Source organism: Candoia aspera, chromosome 7, assembly GCF_035149785.1.
Source record: "Candoia aspera isolate rCanAsp1 chromosome 7, rCanAsp1.hap2, whole genome shotgun sequence".
NCBI lineage: Eukaryota > Metazoa > Chordata > Lepidosauria > Squamata > Boidae > Candoia > Candoia aspera.
Window position 1 is genome coordinate 8,808,549 of NC_086159.1, and position 17,018 is coordinate 8,825,566.

At 51.5% G+C, this 17,018-nt stretch overlaps 1 protein-coding gene across 1 annotated transcript in view; it reads right to left on the reverse strand.

Moving 5' to 3' along the window:
• Positions 1-3,069: 3,069 nt before the first annotated feature.
• The window catches only part of TNPO3 (transportin 3), a 38,217-nt gene continuing 24,268 nt past the window's right edge, over positions 3,070-17,018 (reverse strand). The window contains exons 13-23 of the mRNA XM_063308224.1: positions 16,060-16,151; positions 15,466-15,542; positions 14,442-14,502; positions 12,466-12,606; positions 11,018-11,134; positions 10,379-10,473; positions 9,110-9,266; positions 7,848-8,015; positions 7,234-7,346; positions 4,982-5,072; positions 3,070-4,155 (exon numbers count right to left, since the gene is read on the reverse strand). Coding sequence (XP_063164294.1) covers positions 5,012-5,072; positions 7,234-7,346; positions 7,848-8,015; positions 9,110-9,266; positions 10,379-10,473; positions 11,018-11,134; positions 12,466-12,606; positions 14,442-14,502; positions 15,466-15,542; positions 16,060-16,151 — 1,082 coding nt within the window. The 3' untranslated portion in view covers positions 3,070-4,155; positions 4,982-5,011. The remainder of the gene's footprint in view (positions 4,156-4,981; positions 5,073-7,233; positions 7,347-7,847; positions 8,016-9,109; positions 9,267-10,378; positions 10,474-11,017; positions 11,135-12,465; positions 12,607-14,441; positions 14,503-15,465; positions 15,543-16,059; positions 16,152-17,018) is intronic.

Genomic DNA, 17,018 nt, shown 5'->3' on the forward strand with positions numbered 1-17,018 from the left:
ACCTCACAGGGTTGTTGTTGTGGGGAAAATAGGAGGAGGAAGGAGTATTAGGTATGTTTGCTGCCTTGAGTTATTTATAAAAATAATAAAGGGGGATAAAAAAAGCTTTAAAAAATAATAAATCCCAGGACTGAGGAAGCTGCTAAACACCAGGACTCTTCCTTCAGGGCAATGGCTGCATTAGAGTTTTCAGAGAACTCGGCCACATCCTAAAAGGTGTTCCAAGGACTGCTTTCTCTCCACCCACCCCCATTCTTGAACTCAAGCACGTACTTTCCTAAAGGTCCCTCTTTCTATTTTAAAAGCAAGGTTGAGTGTCTAGTTGGCATGGTGGTTAGAATACCCTACTCCAGTGTTTCTCAACCTTGGCACTTTGCTGGGTGGGGAATTCTGGGAGTTGAAGCCCACATATCTTACAATTGCCAAGGTTGAGAAACACCGCTCTACTGGATATTGTACTGTAGGAGAGGCATGTTCATCTGGCAGCCCTTTTCTAACTGAGCAGATTGTAGTTTTACTCCGTGTGATGGTAATTCTGGCAGGGTAAATCACTGCGGGCACTAAGCTATGGCTTCTAGATTAAGCCCTGGAGCTGGATTCATGTGTCTTGGGCTGAGGCCAGAAAGTTCATTTGAGCCCCACCCTCTCTTCTTCTTCTGCCTCCCAGGTCCCCCGTTAGTTTGGAAGGAAATGGGAATGAGTAGAAGAGCCCAAAATCCCCAAGTAACTCTGGGGCCTGTGTCTTAGCCAATTAAATTTAATGTTTGAATAAAAAGCTTGATCCAGTAGATCATTTCAAATATGGAACTGCATGTTGAAGGCTGATTCCTTCGTCTGTGCGAGTGGTGTTTGAGAACTGGGCCACTGATCTCAGAGGGATTCTTGAGCAGATTCCTGGCTGCCTTGTCATTCAGAAACCCAGGAGAGCAAGAATAGATGGATGACCCAGCTTGGGGGCGGGGGGGGGAGAGCTCTGCATTCATGGCCCCTGCAAAGATGGTGTTGGCTGGCACCGAAGGGTCGGTTGGCATGGATTCTGCTGGGATCTTGCTTGTGAAATATTCTCTCTGGTGCCTACTAGTTTGCTACTTAAAAGGGGCCACATTTGGCACTGGGTGCCAGGGGTATCTGTGGGGGCAGCAAGAAAGTGAAGACTGTACAATGAAACCACCATCTTAACTCTTTTGACCCCTTGTTTCACACACATGTGGGACTGGCCACAAATGTGCCAGCTACCCAACGTCACAGTCTGCAAACTTAAGTCCCTCAGGGTTCCCAGGCTGGCACAGAAGAGGATCTAGGCCTTCAGCCAGGAAATGCCAGAACTCCAGGGATGGGCCAATCCAACTGGCTCAGTCCATCCCAAGTTGCTTTGATGGCGAGTTTCAAAAATGGAGGCTGCAGCCATCACTCTAAGCCATGATTTGTTTTCAGCATGGTTTACGAAATGAGTCTGGGCCAATCTTGCAGGTGTGCAAAACCACCATGGCTTATTGGGCCAATTCCTGGTTTGTCTGCCATCATTTTCTTAATGCTACCCTTGAGATTGTGAGAGAGTTGGGTGGGGCATGCAGGCCAGGAAATCATGAACCACACAAACCTATTCACACGATTCGAGTAAGCCAACCGCAGCCGTCTGCTGTTTACTGCCCTAAAAGACTGCCTTTCACACAACGTTCTCTGAATCCCCCCACCCCCCGCAAAACAAATGGTATTATGCCTAGTATGGCAAGTGAGTCTCCAGCCCCAAGCAGCCTCTCCCATTTGGGGAGTGGGGGTGGATTATACAGCAGAAACTCCCTTTGCCCAGGGAAGTAAAAGACACAATTGGTGGAGAACCAAGAAAACGGCAGGTTTTCCTTCTGGGCAAATGGTTGCAGGAATGTGGTCTTCCTCCGAGCTGGAGAATGAAGCGGAATAAAAATGCCAGCCCAGATTTCCAGCTTGGGGCGGGTGATGGCTGAGCAATAACAGCCAAAGCAAATAATGTTGGACGGCTCCATTTGTTCTTCACCAGGAATATTTCTGTCAATGTGTGTGTGCTTCCCTGGAGCACACCGAGGATTTTTTATGGATTGGGGTAGATGGGACAAAGCATACATATCTGTCATTTAAACTTGGCACCAGCCGTGCTTTTCAGTACCTGCAGAGATCCACAAACAGTTTCTATCAGATGAGCATAAGTTCTCTTTCAGCTGATAGTTTTCCAAATAAATGAATAAGGTTCCCTGCCCAGAAAACATTTCAGAGGTGGCTAAATTCTCATCTTTCTCTATTTCCCAGCAAACTGTATTTCTGACCTCACTAATGCTCTCTGGTTAAAATGACTGTTTACAGGTAGTCCTTGCTTAATGACCACAACTGGGACTGGAATTTCAGTTGCTAAGTGGTCATTAAGCGAATCCAACCCAATTTTATGACCTTTTTTGTGGCAGCTGTTAGGCAAATCACAGTGGGCATTAAGCAAACCATGTGGTTCCTTGTTGATTTTGCTTGCCAAAAGCCAGCTGGAAAGAATGAAAATGGCGATCACGTGACCACGGGATGCTGTGATGGTCATAAATGTGAACCAGTTACAAAGCACCCAAATTGTGACTGCAGAGATGGTGCGATGGCCATAAGTGTGAGGACCAGTTGGAAGTCAGTTTTTTTCAGCACCGCCGTAAGTCTGAACTGTCACTAAACAAATGGTTGTTAAGCGAGGACTACCTGTATTAGACTTTACAGGCTACACTGCCAAAGTTTTATAGCTTAGCTATAAAACATGCTTCCAGTCAAGGCTCAGCAAGAAATCCGCAGTTGGAAGTTCCTTGTACAACTAAGCCGTGATTGCTTTTCCAAGGTGCCATGTTAGCTGCTACTTTACACAGCAAAGACCAACTGTGGAGTAAAGCAAAGACTGAATTCAAAAGCAACAGAGGGAAAGGCAGGCCTCAGTCCAAAACTGGCACCATTCACACAAAACTTGTGGAGACGGTCTGGAAGAGACACTCGCTGACATATCTTACCTTTTCACAATAGGGATGCTGATCCTCCACAAGACTATGACAAAAAGGCTCCGGAGACCACTACCGTTCAACTGTTTTGTCTGTTTTTTATTTCTTTTTGTGTTTTTTTCCCCCCTTGTTCTCAAGAGGGCTGCCCCGCCCGATGGAACGGCCCTCCCTCCTGCCTTCGCGTTGGCATCCGGCCCTGTCGCTGGGTTGCTTTCACAAAACGATCTGCCTGCCCCGATCCTCTCCAGAACCCCTCCCTCCCACAGTAAAAAAATTCCCAAACAGGTTTATTTAAACCAAATTCTCAGAAAAAAAACATCAGCTTAAAGAATGAATGAATGAATGAATATGTGTGTGTGTGTATATATATATATATAAATATCTATATATCTATATATATATATAAAATAAAGTAACAGTTTATCGAAATAAGCCAGCACATTGATGGGCTCGGAGAGGCCGCAGGACCTTCCCTTCTTTCCTGTGGATGGGAAGGGGAAGAGCCATGGCCGCATCCCGCCCACCCAGGCACGGGGCGGGGCTCCACCGCAGCTCCCGGCTTCCAGCAATCTTCCCTTCGGGGCCTCGAGGGGAGGTTGAGCTGCTATCACCCCGGAAAGTGAACTTGCCCCAAACAAAAGGCGAAATTCTCATGGCCAACCCTGCAAGGCAGACTCCTGGTGTGGGTGGATAGATTTTTAATCCCCATGGATCTTTAAGTAAAATTTATTTTCATTTCACAGAAATTTTTTTTAACTTTTCACTTCTCCCCCCTTTTTAAATCTTGCTGCCAAGCAAATTAGCTTTTTATTGTTTCGTATTTTTGCAGATTTTTTAAAAAACTTATTATTATTCTTTTCCTTTTTGTTTTCTCTTTTTCAAAGCAAGTCCATCCGGAAAGCTCGTCTCCCGTCTCCCCCCACAACGCAGCAGCCCTCGACAGTCGCAGGTAAGTGGCGCTCGGACCCCCCCCCCTTTTCTGCCTTTCTCTTTCTCACTCACAAACAGGAACTTCACCGACTCGTTCTTGCAGCAAAGCGTCTCTTCTGGATTGGCAGGACACACCGGAGCGAGTCGGAGCCTTCGGCCGCAGTGAAGTTTGCTGGCTGTGGTTCACCGTCTTGGCTGTTTTATTTCCTCTTCTGAAAATAAGACATTCCTGGGGAAGGGGGGACACGAGGCAAAAATGGGTCTCCTGCAGTCTCACTGGGAGACCCTGAGATGGCTGCAATTTCTGAGAATTCTGTTCCCAGTGGGGCTGCAAGGCATCTCGTAGTTGCCGGAAGAGATTTTTACGTGGGATGTCCACAAGGGCCACCCTTGGTTGTTCCAAACGGAGTGTTTTAGCGTGCCTCATTAATTCATTTAGCCCTTTGGGAGAGTTATTTGTTATTTATTTATTAAATTCATGCACCGCCCATCTCACTGTAAAGAGATCAAGCTAGAGATCAAGGGCACGCTCCGCCGGGAGAAGAATGTCACCCAAGGCTTGCTGAAATAAATGAGAGATGTGCTGGAAGGACCTGAGAAGCCCCAAAAGGTTGCCCTGAAAATTTTCTTTAACCCGGGAACATTTTCCATGCAGGCTGAAGCATCTCTGTGTGATTAAACTACATTCATTCATTCACTTAATCAGTTCCCAGTCACGTAATTAATGATTTCCTCCCTGCTTTGCACAATAAATTACAATTGGGTGGCAACATTTTGCCATGCCAGGCCAGAGTCAACTGTCCCTCAGGAGTGGGGAGAGATTCAACCTCAGCAATTTTAAGATGGGTGGACTTCAACTCCCAGAATTCCCCAGCCAGCTTAGCTCCTGAGCTTAGCTGGCTGGGGAATTCTGGGAGTTGAAGTCCACCCATCTTAAAATTGCTGAGGTTGAGAATCACTGATCAAACCCACTACTAAGAGCCAACTTCTCTGAGCACTGAATGCTTTTGGGCACACACTGCCCGAGCAGGAAAGGGGAGATATCGGTTGCTCACCTGGGACAGGCAGAACGAAAGAGGCCCCAGCTACCGGAAGAGTCTTGTAAAGTCCCTCAGAGCCCAGCAAACTTGTTTGCACTCCTCAGCGCTGTCGGAGGGAAGGAGGACAAGAAAGATGCTCATTATTGTGGGAGGGAAGGAAAAAAAATGATTACATACACAGCCAGATCCTCCACTGATGTTGTCAGGCAAAGCAGGCATCAGTTGCTTTGGACTCTGGGCTTATCTTTGCAGGGCTGACAAATCCCTTTGAGAGGAAAAGGGAGCAGGGAGCTGTTTTTTCAGCAAGGGGGGATGTTGGTAGCAGAGAAGCAGAGCCCAGGCAAGCCCACACCGTCTTCAAAGCATCTAGCAGCTGCTGGCCAGCTGTTCCCCAGAGAGTGCGTACCCCATGGGGGTGTTTTGAGAAGTCGGAATAAAGTGGCGCTGCCAAAGGGGATGCAGGAAGTGAATCCCTCCTTCCAATGAGATCAATCCAAAACTGGAGCTGTCTAGCAGCAGGAACCAGCGGTAGCAGGGAGATGGAACCTCCTTGTAAAAAGGCAGGCCCCCTTTGTCAGAAGCTAACGAAGGTGCGGAGGCCTGCTCCTAACACCTCTCTCTCTCCCCATTGGGAAAGCAGCCCCACAGGTTGGGGAACAGGCAGCTGGCAGAGGTGTCCCTTGGCGTGAAGACATCTGAACTGCCCCACACCAGGAGGCACACAGGAACAGGCCAGGACATGCCCCGGAAATTTGCCAGGAGGAGGAAGGCCAGTGCGGCAGGTGCTGGCAGCGCCACGGGGCTCAGAAGCAGAGGCGGCCGTCCTGAGGCCAGAGAGTTTGGCTTGGGCTTGCCCGAGCTGGTCGTGCTGTGCCAGTAAAACCTTTGAAACAGGGAAGACTTCTGTGTTGCACAGCAAGGCTGCACAGTGGCACAGGTTAAAGCAGGTCCAGAAAAACCTGACTGGCAAGAGGGAGAGCAGGAGGGAAGTCAGATGCCAGCTGAGGGTGGCCGAGCCCCAGGGTGTCCGCCATGACGAAGCAGCTCGCCAGGGGCCAGAAGACGGCTTCAAAACTGCGTCTTTGCAAAAGGGGTGGCTCTCTTTTAATGCACGCAACGGTGCCAACCCTCTACACCAGTGTTTCTCAATCTTGGCCACTTGAAGATGGGTGGACCTCAAGTCCCAGAATTCTGGGAGTTGAAATCAACCCATCATCAAGTGGCCAAGGTTGAGAAACACTGCTCCACACCCAAATAAAAGAACGGACTTCGTGGCATAACTCACAAGGCCTGTTCACACAATGCACAGAGAGGAGGAAAAGGGTTTCCACAACAGGCAGGATCACAAGCCACCCAACTCCACGTTGGTCTGGCCTGGCAGGCTGGGCCCACACAACTCTCTGGCATGGCGTGAGCCACCTCCGTTTGCTCCTTAAGAGGGCCCCCAAATCTCCTGAGCAGCAGCTATGGATGCAGAAATGTTGCCTCTTCCCACAGAAAGGCACATTCAGTTATACCTGTCCATCCCCACCCCAATGCACCCTCAGAGGTGGATGCCCAGCAATTTTCAGTCACCCTGTACTGGGTTGGCCCACATCCGATCACTGGAAAGCTGCTGCCTCTTGTAAACACTACCTCCACAGCTACAATGCTCCTCGCTCCCCCCATCCTCCTCTAGCAATTCTGGGGGGGTCAGCACACACAGAGCATCGTAAGCGGGGAGAGTGGCTGCTTTGGCTGCCCGAGAAAGCTGCAGGAGGGGGAGAGCAGAAAGAGGGCCCTGCAGGGAGTTAGCTCCGCACGTCTCCCAGGGCTGAACAGACACTGAACCCTGATGAAAGCCGAGACCCACAGAAGTTCACAGGTAACAACTGTGGCATTGAGCCAAGTCCAGCGAAGATCCTTGGGGCACCCCACATGTCCGTGTTCCCACGTGTGGCAAAGGGCACCAACACTGCTGGGTCCAGCGGGACTTTCTCTCCTTGGGGGGAAAACTTGGAAGCCAGGACTGCACCTCTTCAGGGAACAATGCAAAGCAGGTAGGACCCGATGAAGATGGGTGGGAATGGGGCTTTTTCCTCCTCCAGGGAAGAAAGTGTTTTTAGGTTCTGAAAGTCTGTTCTAAGCTCACAGAACAATTTTCAAGGAGGTGTGGGATGCAGAAACGTCGGAGCTGGTTCCAGGGGAGAGAGAGACTGGGATCCGAATGATATCAAGGCTGTCCACCCCCAGCACCAAAGCATCCCCCTGCCCCCCTCCCCACTGACCTGGTGACCTGCTTGTGGAAGTCCGTCAGCTGCTTGTGGGTCACCTGAACGGCTCCCCCTGTGGTTTCCTTCGGTAACCCTTTCAGTGAGTTCTCCAGCCAGCGGCAGAACGTCTATTGCCAGGGTGGGGGGTGAGGAGAGAGATGGCAAGACCCTCTCAGTGACTCAGCCTCTCTGCCACCCCGTCACTCAGAGAGGCCTCTCCGTTTTTAACTCTCCAAAAACAGCTGGCGTCCCCAGAGGGCTGGTCTAGCGCAGCCGTGGTCTCACCCACCCATGGGCTGCTCTTCCTTCATTAGTGTAATGGCATGTGGGAAAGACCTTGGGGCAAAGAGATGCTGCCTAGGGAAGGGTCAGCTAAGAGACAACTGAGCCTGCAGCTGCACAGAGGGTGGACCAAGAGGCTCAGGAGGGACCCTCCCCAGTTTCTCGGGCTGTAAAGGAGATGGCGGGAGATTTGTACTTTCAGATTTGAAAGATTCTGTTAATGTAGCCTTGCAATAAAGTAGAATTAGCTCCTCTGATTGTGTTTCCTGTCTGGTATGCCTGGGAAGGCTGACAATTAGGAAGGCTCCCTCCACCCGGGGCCCTGTACCGCCTCCTGAGCCCCTTACCGGCCTGTCGACCTGCATGATCTCCCACAGCACCTCGGCCACATCTGGTAGGGTGTAAGGAGGCAGGCAGAAGCAGCTGGTCTGCAGGAGCTGGCTCACCAACTGCTGCCCCAGCTGGGCCATCACCTGCCCAATGAGCTCCTTGCGCGCCTCGAAGTCCTCCTCGTGCTGCAAAGGACACACAGCACAGCATCTCACTGGCAGGCAGCCCCCCCGCCCCCCGCTGTCTCACAAAGCCGCAGGTTCAACAGTCTGGTCCTCGTTGAAAACCAAGGATTCCTGCAACTTCGGCAAGCAGCAAAGCCCTCTGGGCATTCCCGGCAGAGCACTCCCCATCTTGTTAATGTGGGAAACAAACCATCTTCTCTTGGATCCAGACTGGGAGCACAGCCATCCCTAGATCAGAGCCTATCAGATGAGCTGGAACTACATTTCCCAGCATTCCGCCCAGAGTCCCTCCTTTGGGGGGGAGATGGGCGGTGATAAAATTAGATAGAGATAGATAGATAGATAGATAGATAGATAGATAAGATAGATAGATAGATAGATAGATAGATAGATAGATAGATAGATAGATAGATAGATAGATAGATAGATAGATAGATAGATAGATAGATAGAGATTCCCTCTGACAGAGCTGGACAACCTGAGGACTCGAAAACTATAGCTATATGTACCTTGGTTGGTGCATAGCACATTTTTCATTAATTGAGACAATGCTATTATCTTTTTTCGTAAGCTGCCAAAAGTTGACTTGTGATTGGGGCAGAATTTACGTCTGAGCAATAAACAGTAATAAATGCATAAATAACCCCAACTCAGCCAGTGGATGACACACCAGAGAAGGCTGGCTCATCTGCCCAAACCTATGACCAATTCTTGTTTCACCTTTGGAACAAGGGAAGCTGTGGAGCACACAGCGGGTGCACTGCCCTCACCCCCAAGGACACCCCACAGCCAGAGCTCAGGAACCAGCAGGTCCAGCAAAGGGGACTTGCTGCCAAGCCCCTGCAGAGCCGAGATGGTACTGCGCAGCCAATTATCCTGCCAGCAATCCAGCTGCTCCACCCTCCGAGGACCGGGGGACAAAGCCGGCATCCCTGGTACCAGCTCCATGCGTCCTTCAGGGACCCTCCAAATGAGCTTCCGAGGCTGAAGACCCATGGTGGGTTTCCAAATCCCAACTGAAGCTGCTGCCCTGGGTGCCTCCCTCCACATTCCCGGGGGGGGGGGGGGGAGCCTGCCAGGCACCCACTACTCACATCGTTGGCCACGCCGGTGTGGACAAGGTCACGCAGGAACTTCATGACACTGCAGTTGGCGTCCCGGTGATCCAGGGTGGTGGCAGCAATGGCCCACTGCAGGATGTGGAGGATCACCTGGCTGCGCAGGAGGGTGAGTGGGCTGCGCTGGATGAACCTGGGGGGGGGGGGGAGCAGTTAGACCTTGTTTCTCACAGCAGCCCCAAATTAAGAGGGCAGCAAGGAGGCACGGTGCCACTTTCTGGAGCAATTCTCCCTGCTTCCTCTAGGCCCCTGCTGCAGCCCTCAGAAGGGCTCTCCTGTCAGCCCTCACCACCAGGGTTTGTCTGTGGCCTCAATCTGAGGCTCAAGGCGGCCTGTGCTACCCCACAGAATAAAACCAAACCATCAGGGATGGGAGCAAAATCAGCAGCTCCTCCACCCCGACCACTGATAATACAGAACCCCAGCCAGGATATAGCAGCTGATCCGCAAAGGCTCAGTGGAAGAGTAGCAGCCTTGTGGCCTTCCTTGATATTAATAGGGAGGAGGAAGGGGGCCACAGCAGGGGTGGTTTGCCTCTGGGCTTCCACTCCATGTCCTCTCAGCCAGTCCATATCGAGCAGGTTCCACGCAGAGTGGAGGGACTCCAAGTTACACAGAATCAGAGCCAAGCAGAGTTCCTTATACAGGTAGTCCTCACTTAACAAGCACAACTGGGACTATCACTAAGTAATGCAGTTGTTAAACAAGACATCCCATGACTGCAGCTTGCAATTTCACTGCCGGCTTCTGCACTGACATTGCTTGTCAGAAGCCGGCTGTGAAGCACATGAATGGCAATCATGGGACCGCAGGACACTGTGACGGTTGTTAAGTGTGAGGACTGGTTGTAAAGTTACTTTTTCAGCACCATCATAACTTTGAACGGTCACTAAACAGGGCAGCTGTTAAGCAAGGACTACCTGTATTGAATCCAGAAGCAGACCGGCAGCCAGCTCAACTTTGCAACAGCGGTGTTATAAGCTAGAACAGCTCTCTTCCCCCAGCAGGTGGGCAGCTGCATTTTGCACCGCTGTTTCTGAGAGGACTTTGGGGCAGCCCCACATAGAGCAAATTACAGTAGTCCAGACTCAAGGGAACAAACATGCATGCTGGAAGAGCCCCGAAGGCACACCCTCTGATTCTGGATTATCCCCACGGTTTGGACTTGGGATTGGCCAGGGTGCTTGCTCCAGCGGGCTTGGGCTGCTCTGCCTTGTGCCAAGAACCAGAGCAAGGCGTGGGTACCTGGTGGCCAGCCGGAAGAGGTCATCCACAGTGTCTGGGTGGTTCTGGAGGCCATTGGGTTGCTCAAGCAGCCTGAAGGTGGGGACGCACAGGGCCTGGGGCAAAGGAGACAAGGAGAGGGCTCAGCACACACACCAGATAGCATCTCTTTGCGACACAGCCACCTTGGGGAAAGGACCGTGCACCAAACTCCCTCCATCCCTGGGTCCACTCCAAGGCAGCTCTGACAGAACATCTCTCGGGGCTGGGGCAACAGTGGCTCTTCTTCTGAGCATCCAGGAAGCCAAACTCAAAAGCATTCCCCGCTGCCTCACAGCAGACCGTATCCCAAAAACGCCCCAGCCCTTTCCAACTCTATGGCTGGGTTTGCACAGCACGCCAGGCTAGGCCGAAACGGGGTCAGGCAACATATGGTTTTGTGCGCTGTGAGAAAGCCGCAACCGTTTTAGTGGCCTGCATGAACCGGGCGAGCAGATGAAGCCCCCACATGGGCGCTTGGTTTGGGCGCCATGTGTTCTGTGAACAGAGCCACAGGGCTCCTTTAAACCAACTGCTGGATCAGGTGTGGCATACGCCTGGCCCAGAAAGGCGCTCCGGTATCTCCCCCTGCCATTCTCTGGGACCTACCTACCTACCTACCTGCAGCATGTCAAGCAGCCCCTGCCTGCACCCCTCCTCCATTCCGTACTCGTCCACAAGGATGCTGCCCAGGTAGAGGAAGCAGGAGTGTTGGTGCTCCTGGTACACACTCACCATCTGCCAAGGAAACCGGCAGAGTCTCAACAGAGGAGCGCCGGGCAAGTCAACCTTGAGTAGTCCCTGCGGCTTGCCCAGGCGGAGCAAGGAATTGAGAAACAAGGGGCTGTAGCTGGGGGGCCAAAGCGGGGCCTCCTGATGGGCTATGAACACTGGGGTGGAAGAGAGGGGTGGGAACAGTGCCCTGTGCCCAACCGTTAACTGTGCTCTGCAGGCCAGGTGACAAGGAAGCCCTCGCCAGCATGGCCAAGAGTCAGGCCTTATGTCCAAGTGGGCAATGTGGTGCCTGCAGGCACTGTCTCCCCAAGGTATTTCCCTGGGCACCCACCAGGCTGGTTCTCCACTGTCCCTGACCACCTTTTTATAACAGAAAGAATTAAACAACCCCCTCCTTGGATCTCTATTACTAGCCACGTTTGCAGGAATGATTCTGGCCCCACTGGGATGGCAAAGTGGCTGGCTGTGTTGGGTAGCTGCCTGCGCCCCTCAGAGCAGCCATTTTGCAAGGGCACCCACCACACAGTCTTAAAATTCCCCAAGAGCCAGAGAAAATGGTCTTTTCATGGATTATGGGTGGTTCATCAGCTGCCCACCCTGGAGGTGACAATATCAAAAGCCTGTGGGCAAAAGACACCAGCCTTGGCCCAGCCCCTTGTTGAAAATGATGAGGTATGTTTACAAATTAAAACAAATTGGTTGAAAGCCCATCCATATTGCAAAAGAAAAAGTAGAAATTATGCACTGATTGAACTATGGAAACTGAACACGGATACCCTCAGTGCTCCACAGAGCTCTCCGTGGTAGAAAGAGAAGGATGCAAAGCAGGAGTCCTGCAGAAGTTGGCTAAACCAGCGCCCATTCACTCTTACAGCAGAATTTGGAATAAATTGAAAAAAAAAAGAACAACTGTACATGTGCTGTGTTGCAGGAATGAACACACATCGGCAGCGTGGTGAAAATCTGCCTCTGCAGAACGCAGCTCTGATTCTAAACGCAATTCCTTTTCCCCTGGTCCCATCTAAGTTTAATAAATCATCATCATCATCTAACTCAGGGTTTCTCAACTCCGCGAGAGGTCACTAAGGGTTCCCTGGGAGATCATGATTTATTTAAAAAATTATTTCCAATTCGGGCAACTTCCCATTAAAGAGGCAAGTTTCATTCTTTATTTTTAGTTTGAGAACACTGTTAATGTATATATACAGGCCTGTGCATGAAATGAACATAATGATTTGGTAACTTCTGGCCTATGTTTGAGCCTGAGTGTGCAGGGGCTCCCCGAGGCCTGGAAAATATTTCAGGGTCAGAAGGTTGAGAAAGACCGATCTTACCTGGGTGACCAGCGGCTGCAGAAGGGCTGCTGATCCCTTGCCAACGCAACGGACGGCAAAACGCAGGCACCGGCAGCAGCGTTCCACGATGCGGTTATCAGCACGATGTTTGTTCAAAGTCTCCGACAGCACTGGCCAAATCTGGGGAAGACAAAGAGGAGCATCAAAAGGATCTGAGGAAGCGCAGCGGATGAGACCATGGAAGGCAAAATGAACCAAGTGCCTGCAGAGGAAAGAACCTGAGGAAGCTGCCCGAGGGCCACCAGGCCATGGCCAGGACGCAGCCAGCCACATGGCCTCATGGACCCCCTCATCCTCACCAGGAATGTCACTGCCCTCCCCCAGACTGAGATGCGATTCCAAGTTCCACTCTCGGCTGCGTCAATAGAAGGGCCCGGCCACGGGGATCCCGATTGTCTCTGGGCAGGGTCAGAAGGCACCCAACAAGCCCACGGCCAGAGTGGAGAGATGGGATGTGACAAAGGAGGACCCCCAACAGACGCAACAGGGGCTTGACGAGGAGCCATGAGGTGGAACAGCAATCTGCAAATCCCCATGGCCCAGGCAAAGCCAGGTGTGAATTCCCCAGGCAGCTTTTAGGAAGGCCTTCTTCCTAAAACTAACCTCTGTCCTCTGCTTTCTGCAACCTGAGAGAAAGATTACCGGGGTCACACATGTGAAGCCTCAGGGATGCTCTCTCTCAGTGTTTCCTAACTCAGCAACATCAAGATGTGTGGACCAGTCGAGTCCACACCTCTTAAAGCGCTGGCTGGGAGTTGAAGTCCACCCATCTCAAAGTGGCCAAGGTTAGGAAACACTGCTGTAAAGCACCAGAAACATCTCCTGCCTCCTGCCTTTTCTCTGGCTGTGGATGCCATCCCAGAAACAGGGGAAAGGAGGCAAGAAGCGTGTGTGACCTTGGCAACTGCAACGTCACTTGCCTCCTCTCCACCCATTTTTGCTTTGCAGGAATAGTCGTCAGATTCCCCTGAAACAAGGATACAGGCAGTCCTCGACTTGCGACAATAGGGACCAGAAAAAGTCATCATTAAGCGGTGCAGTCGTTAAGCGAGGCACCACGTGACCACACCTGATTTTATGACCGTTTTTGCAGTAGTCATTAAGTGAATCACTGTGGTTGTTAAGTGAATTGTGTGGTTCCTCATTGATTTGCTTGTTGGGAGCTGGCTGGGAAGGTCACAAATGATGGTCACGTGACCCTGGGATGCTGCAACCATCATAAATACAGGCTGGTTGCCAAGCACCCGAATTTTGATCATGTGACCGCAGGGACCCTGAGACGGTTTTAAGTGCGAGGACCGGTCGTCATTTTTTCCAGCACCATTGTAACTTCAAACAGTTGCTAAACGGTAAGTCGAGGACTACCTGTAAACACTGTGTTCCAGAACAATAACCATCAGGGACAGGTGACAACAACATAGGTGGGAATGATAGCTCAGAACTGATACCCAGTCAGATTACAAAACTTCCATGCTCTTTTCAGCACCATCTACTTTGATGGAGAGACTTCAGTATCCTCTTATTGCTAGCCGCCACAGCATCCCTTGGTAACAGATGCTTGTTTACATTCTCAGCATTCCTACTTTCCCAGTCGGTCCACCAAGTTAGGCTGGACTCTTCTAACCACTAACCTTGACCTAACAAAAATTTAGTTTCCCTGAGAGTTCAGTACACACCAGATACACACCAGATACTCCAATACTGGAGCTACACACCAGGATTGTGGACTAGAATCCAGAGGCTACCCAGGTCCAAGAGCTCAACCCGCCCCTATGCAGAAGTGGGGTCAGGGGCCCTATTCTCTAACGTGGCCTGGGGGAGTTTTCCCCAACCCGGAGCCCTTGAGATGTGTTGGGCTCCATCTCCCCGGATCTGCAGTCAGCAGTCGAATGCTTCTGGCACTCTCTGGATTTTCAGAAGCGAGTGGGGGACACGATGACGCCCTCCCCACCTACCTCCTGGATGACTTTTTGGCATGGATGTGTCTGTCCGTTTTCTACAATAGGGTTGGTGTGCCTAAAATGGAAAAAAGAAAAGGAAACTCTCAAGGATGAAAGGGAGGTTTCAACCTGACAGGAACAGAAACCTTCCATCCGATTTAGCGAAGGGAAGGGAGTCTGCAGACCATGGGGGCCTCCCTTTCCTTTTCCATGACCTGCCCCCACCCTGCCCCTAATCACGCTGTTGAATTTTGACGGTCTTGATTTTGATTAAACAGACATAGGGATACATGACCTCATCCTCCAGAGACCCTTCGGATGAAGTCACTTTCTGCCCAAGACCAGGAGAACCACCCGCGTGAGGCCCTTGTGGGGCAGAGGCCCAGAGCTCAATAGTGACTTCAATATGCCTTCCAGGTGGAGTCCTGCCCACCCAGTCGACGGCCAGGTACCAGGCATTAAGCAACCAAATGAAAAGCATCCAAAAAAAATCAGCCATGCCCAGAGCAGGAGACAGAGATCTGCCTCTCTTCTTTCGTATCAGCCCTACCACATAGCCCAGCCCAAGAGACCAACTCCCCCGGAAGGCCGCAGTGACACTGACTACAACAACAGATCCTCGCAAGTCTGATTGCACTGGACCTCCTCCTCCTCCTTATAGTTCAGTGAATTAGGGAAGGCTCTTCCTGAGCCGCTTCCAACATTATCTGGACAATCTGGACTTTAAAAAATGCTTTAGCCCTCTTGCTTGGGCAACAGAGCCTGTTTATCTCCATCAAGGTCATCTTGCTTCCTCCCTACACATCACTCCTCTTCCCAGCTAGTTTTCCACCACCAGCCTTCTGTTACTGCCCAGCTGTTTCCTCTTTGCTTTCCATACAAGTGCCGGACCCCTTGCCGAGTTCCAATATCCATATAAGCAAAAGCTCTTTTGGGGTCCTGAGAGCAAAATATTTAAGAAACAGTGCCCTAAGGCACGGGACGGCAAAGGAGCTGCTGCACCGGCATTCAGACACCCCGCCCCACCCCCGGGACTTACCTAAATATGACGGCAAGGCGATCGAGGGGCACCGTGGGGTCTGAGGAGAGGCCGTTGCTCGGCTCCTGATTCAGCAGCTGAAAGAGTGAGGGAACGCGGACAGCCACCCCAGGCGGGGAAGTTCAGTCCTGGAGCATGTGAGCCATTGCTCATCACAGCCGCCTTTCTACCCCAGACCTTCCTCCAAAGAGGTGCCTTGGAGGGATGTAGACTACACCACCAATAATTCCCAGCTCTCAATAGAGCTCTTGCCCCACCAGGGACTGGGGCTGGAGAAGCGGGGTGTTCCCTGCCTTCCCTTTACAAAGCCTTCCAAATGATTGCTCTCTCTCTCCAAAGGCAATGTGAACAAGCCAGACCCCAACAGGGAACTGCCTGGCTCCCGAGCCTTTGAGCTCCCCTGCCCCATCTCCTTCACAGTGTTCTCAACTGTAGCAACTTCAAGATATGTGGACTTCGACTCCCAGAATTCCACATATCTTAAAGTTGCCTAGGTTGAGAAACCTCGCCTTAGCAGATTGCTGCTTTTCTGCCCTACAACCCCTCCCCGTCTATCAATCCTAAAACAGCCGAAGCTGCCTCCAGACCACCTACCTTTTTCAGGGCCATCACCTGAACGGCACAAAGTTCACTGAGGCATGCCGAGATCTTCTCCAGGGGAAGCCTGGCGAGCACCAATGCTGTCCCTGCCCAACGAGAGGGGGGGACAGGAGCTCCGTCAAGCAAGTCAGGTCAGATGCTCAGCTGGGACCCAGCCATCTGCCGTCTGGGACCAGGAGGCCCGCGTCCTTGCGGAAGGAGTTCACTGGAAGAGCTCCGGCCAGACACCTTCTCTAAGCCTAGCCTACCTCATGGGGTTGCTGAGAGGTTGAAACAAGGAGCTTTCTCGAGCTCTTTGGAAGAAGAGGGAGATTCACATGTAAGCAACAGAAGAGGCACTAGAGATCTTGAGGCCAAACCCAGGGGCCTCATAAAGGCAACAGCCCACATATGGCCAAAGATGCTCTACTTCATGAAGGTCTCAGAAAAGCAGATCCCTCCTACACCTGCAAGCATGCCCCCAATCCCAGCTGCAAGGAAGCATCAGTGAGCAGGGGATCTCTCATCTCCTGCTTGTGAGCATCCCAGAGGCATGTGGTTGGCCACTATGAGAAACCGCATGCTGGACTAAGACTAATAGCTAGTTTCAGTTCTGTGGAATGCAATGCCGTGAACTGCGGTGGTGGCCACATCTTGGGTGGCTTTCAAAGGGGATTGGATATATCCATGGAGGACAGGTCTCTCAAGGACTGTTGGTCACACATCACTTCTGGGTTGGGGAAGCCTCCCTCTGAGTCCCAGCTGCAGAAGAACAACAGCAGGAGGAAGTCTCCTGTTTTGGAGAACCCCAGAGCCTCTGTGAGAAGCCCAATGCTGGACTAAGAGGGGCCTTGGCCTGATCCAGCAGGGCTGTCCTCATGATCTGTGGAATTCATTCCCACAGGATCTAGTGATGCCCAATAACTTGGATGATTTTCAAAGGGGACTGGAGAAAATCACAGAGAACAGGTCCA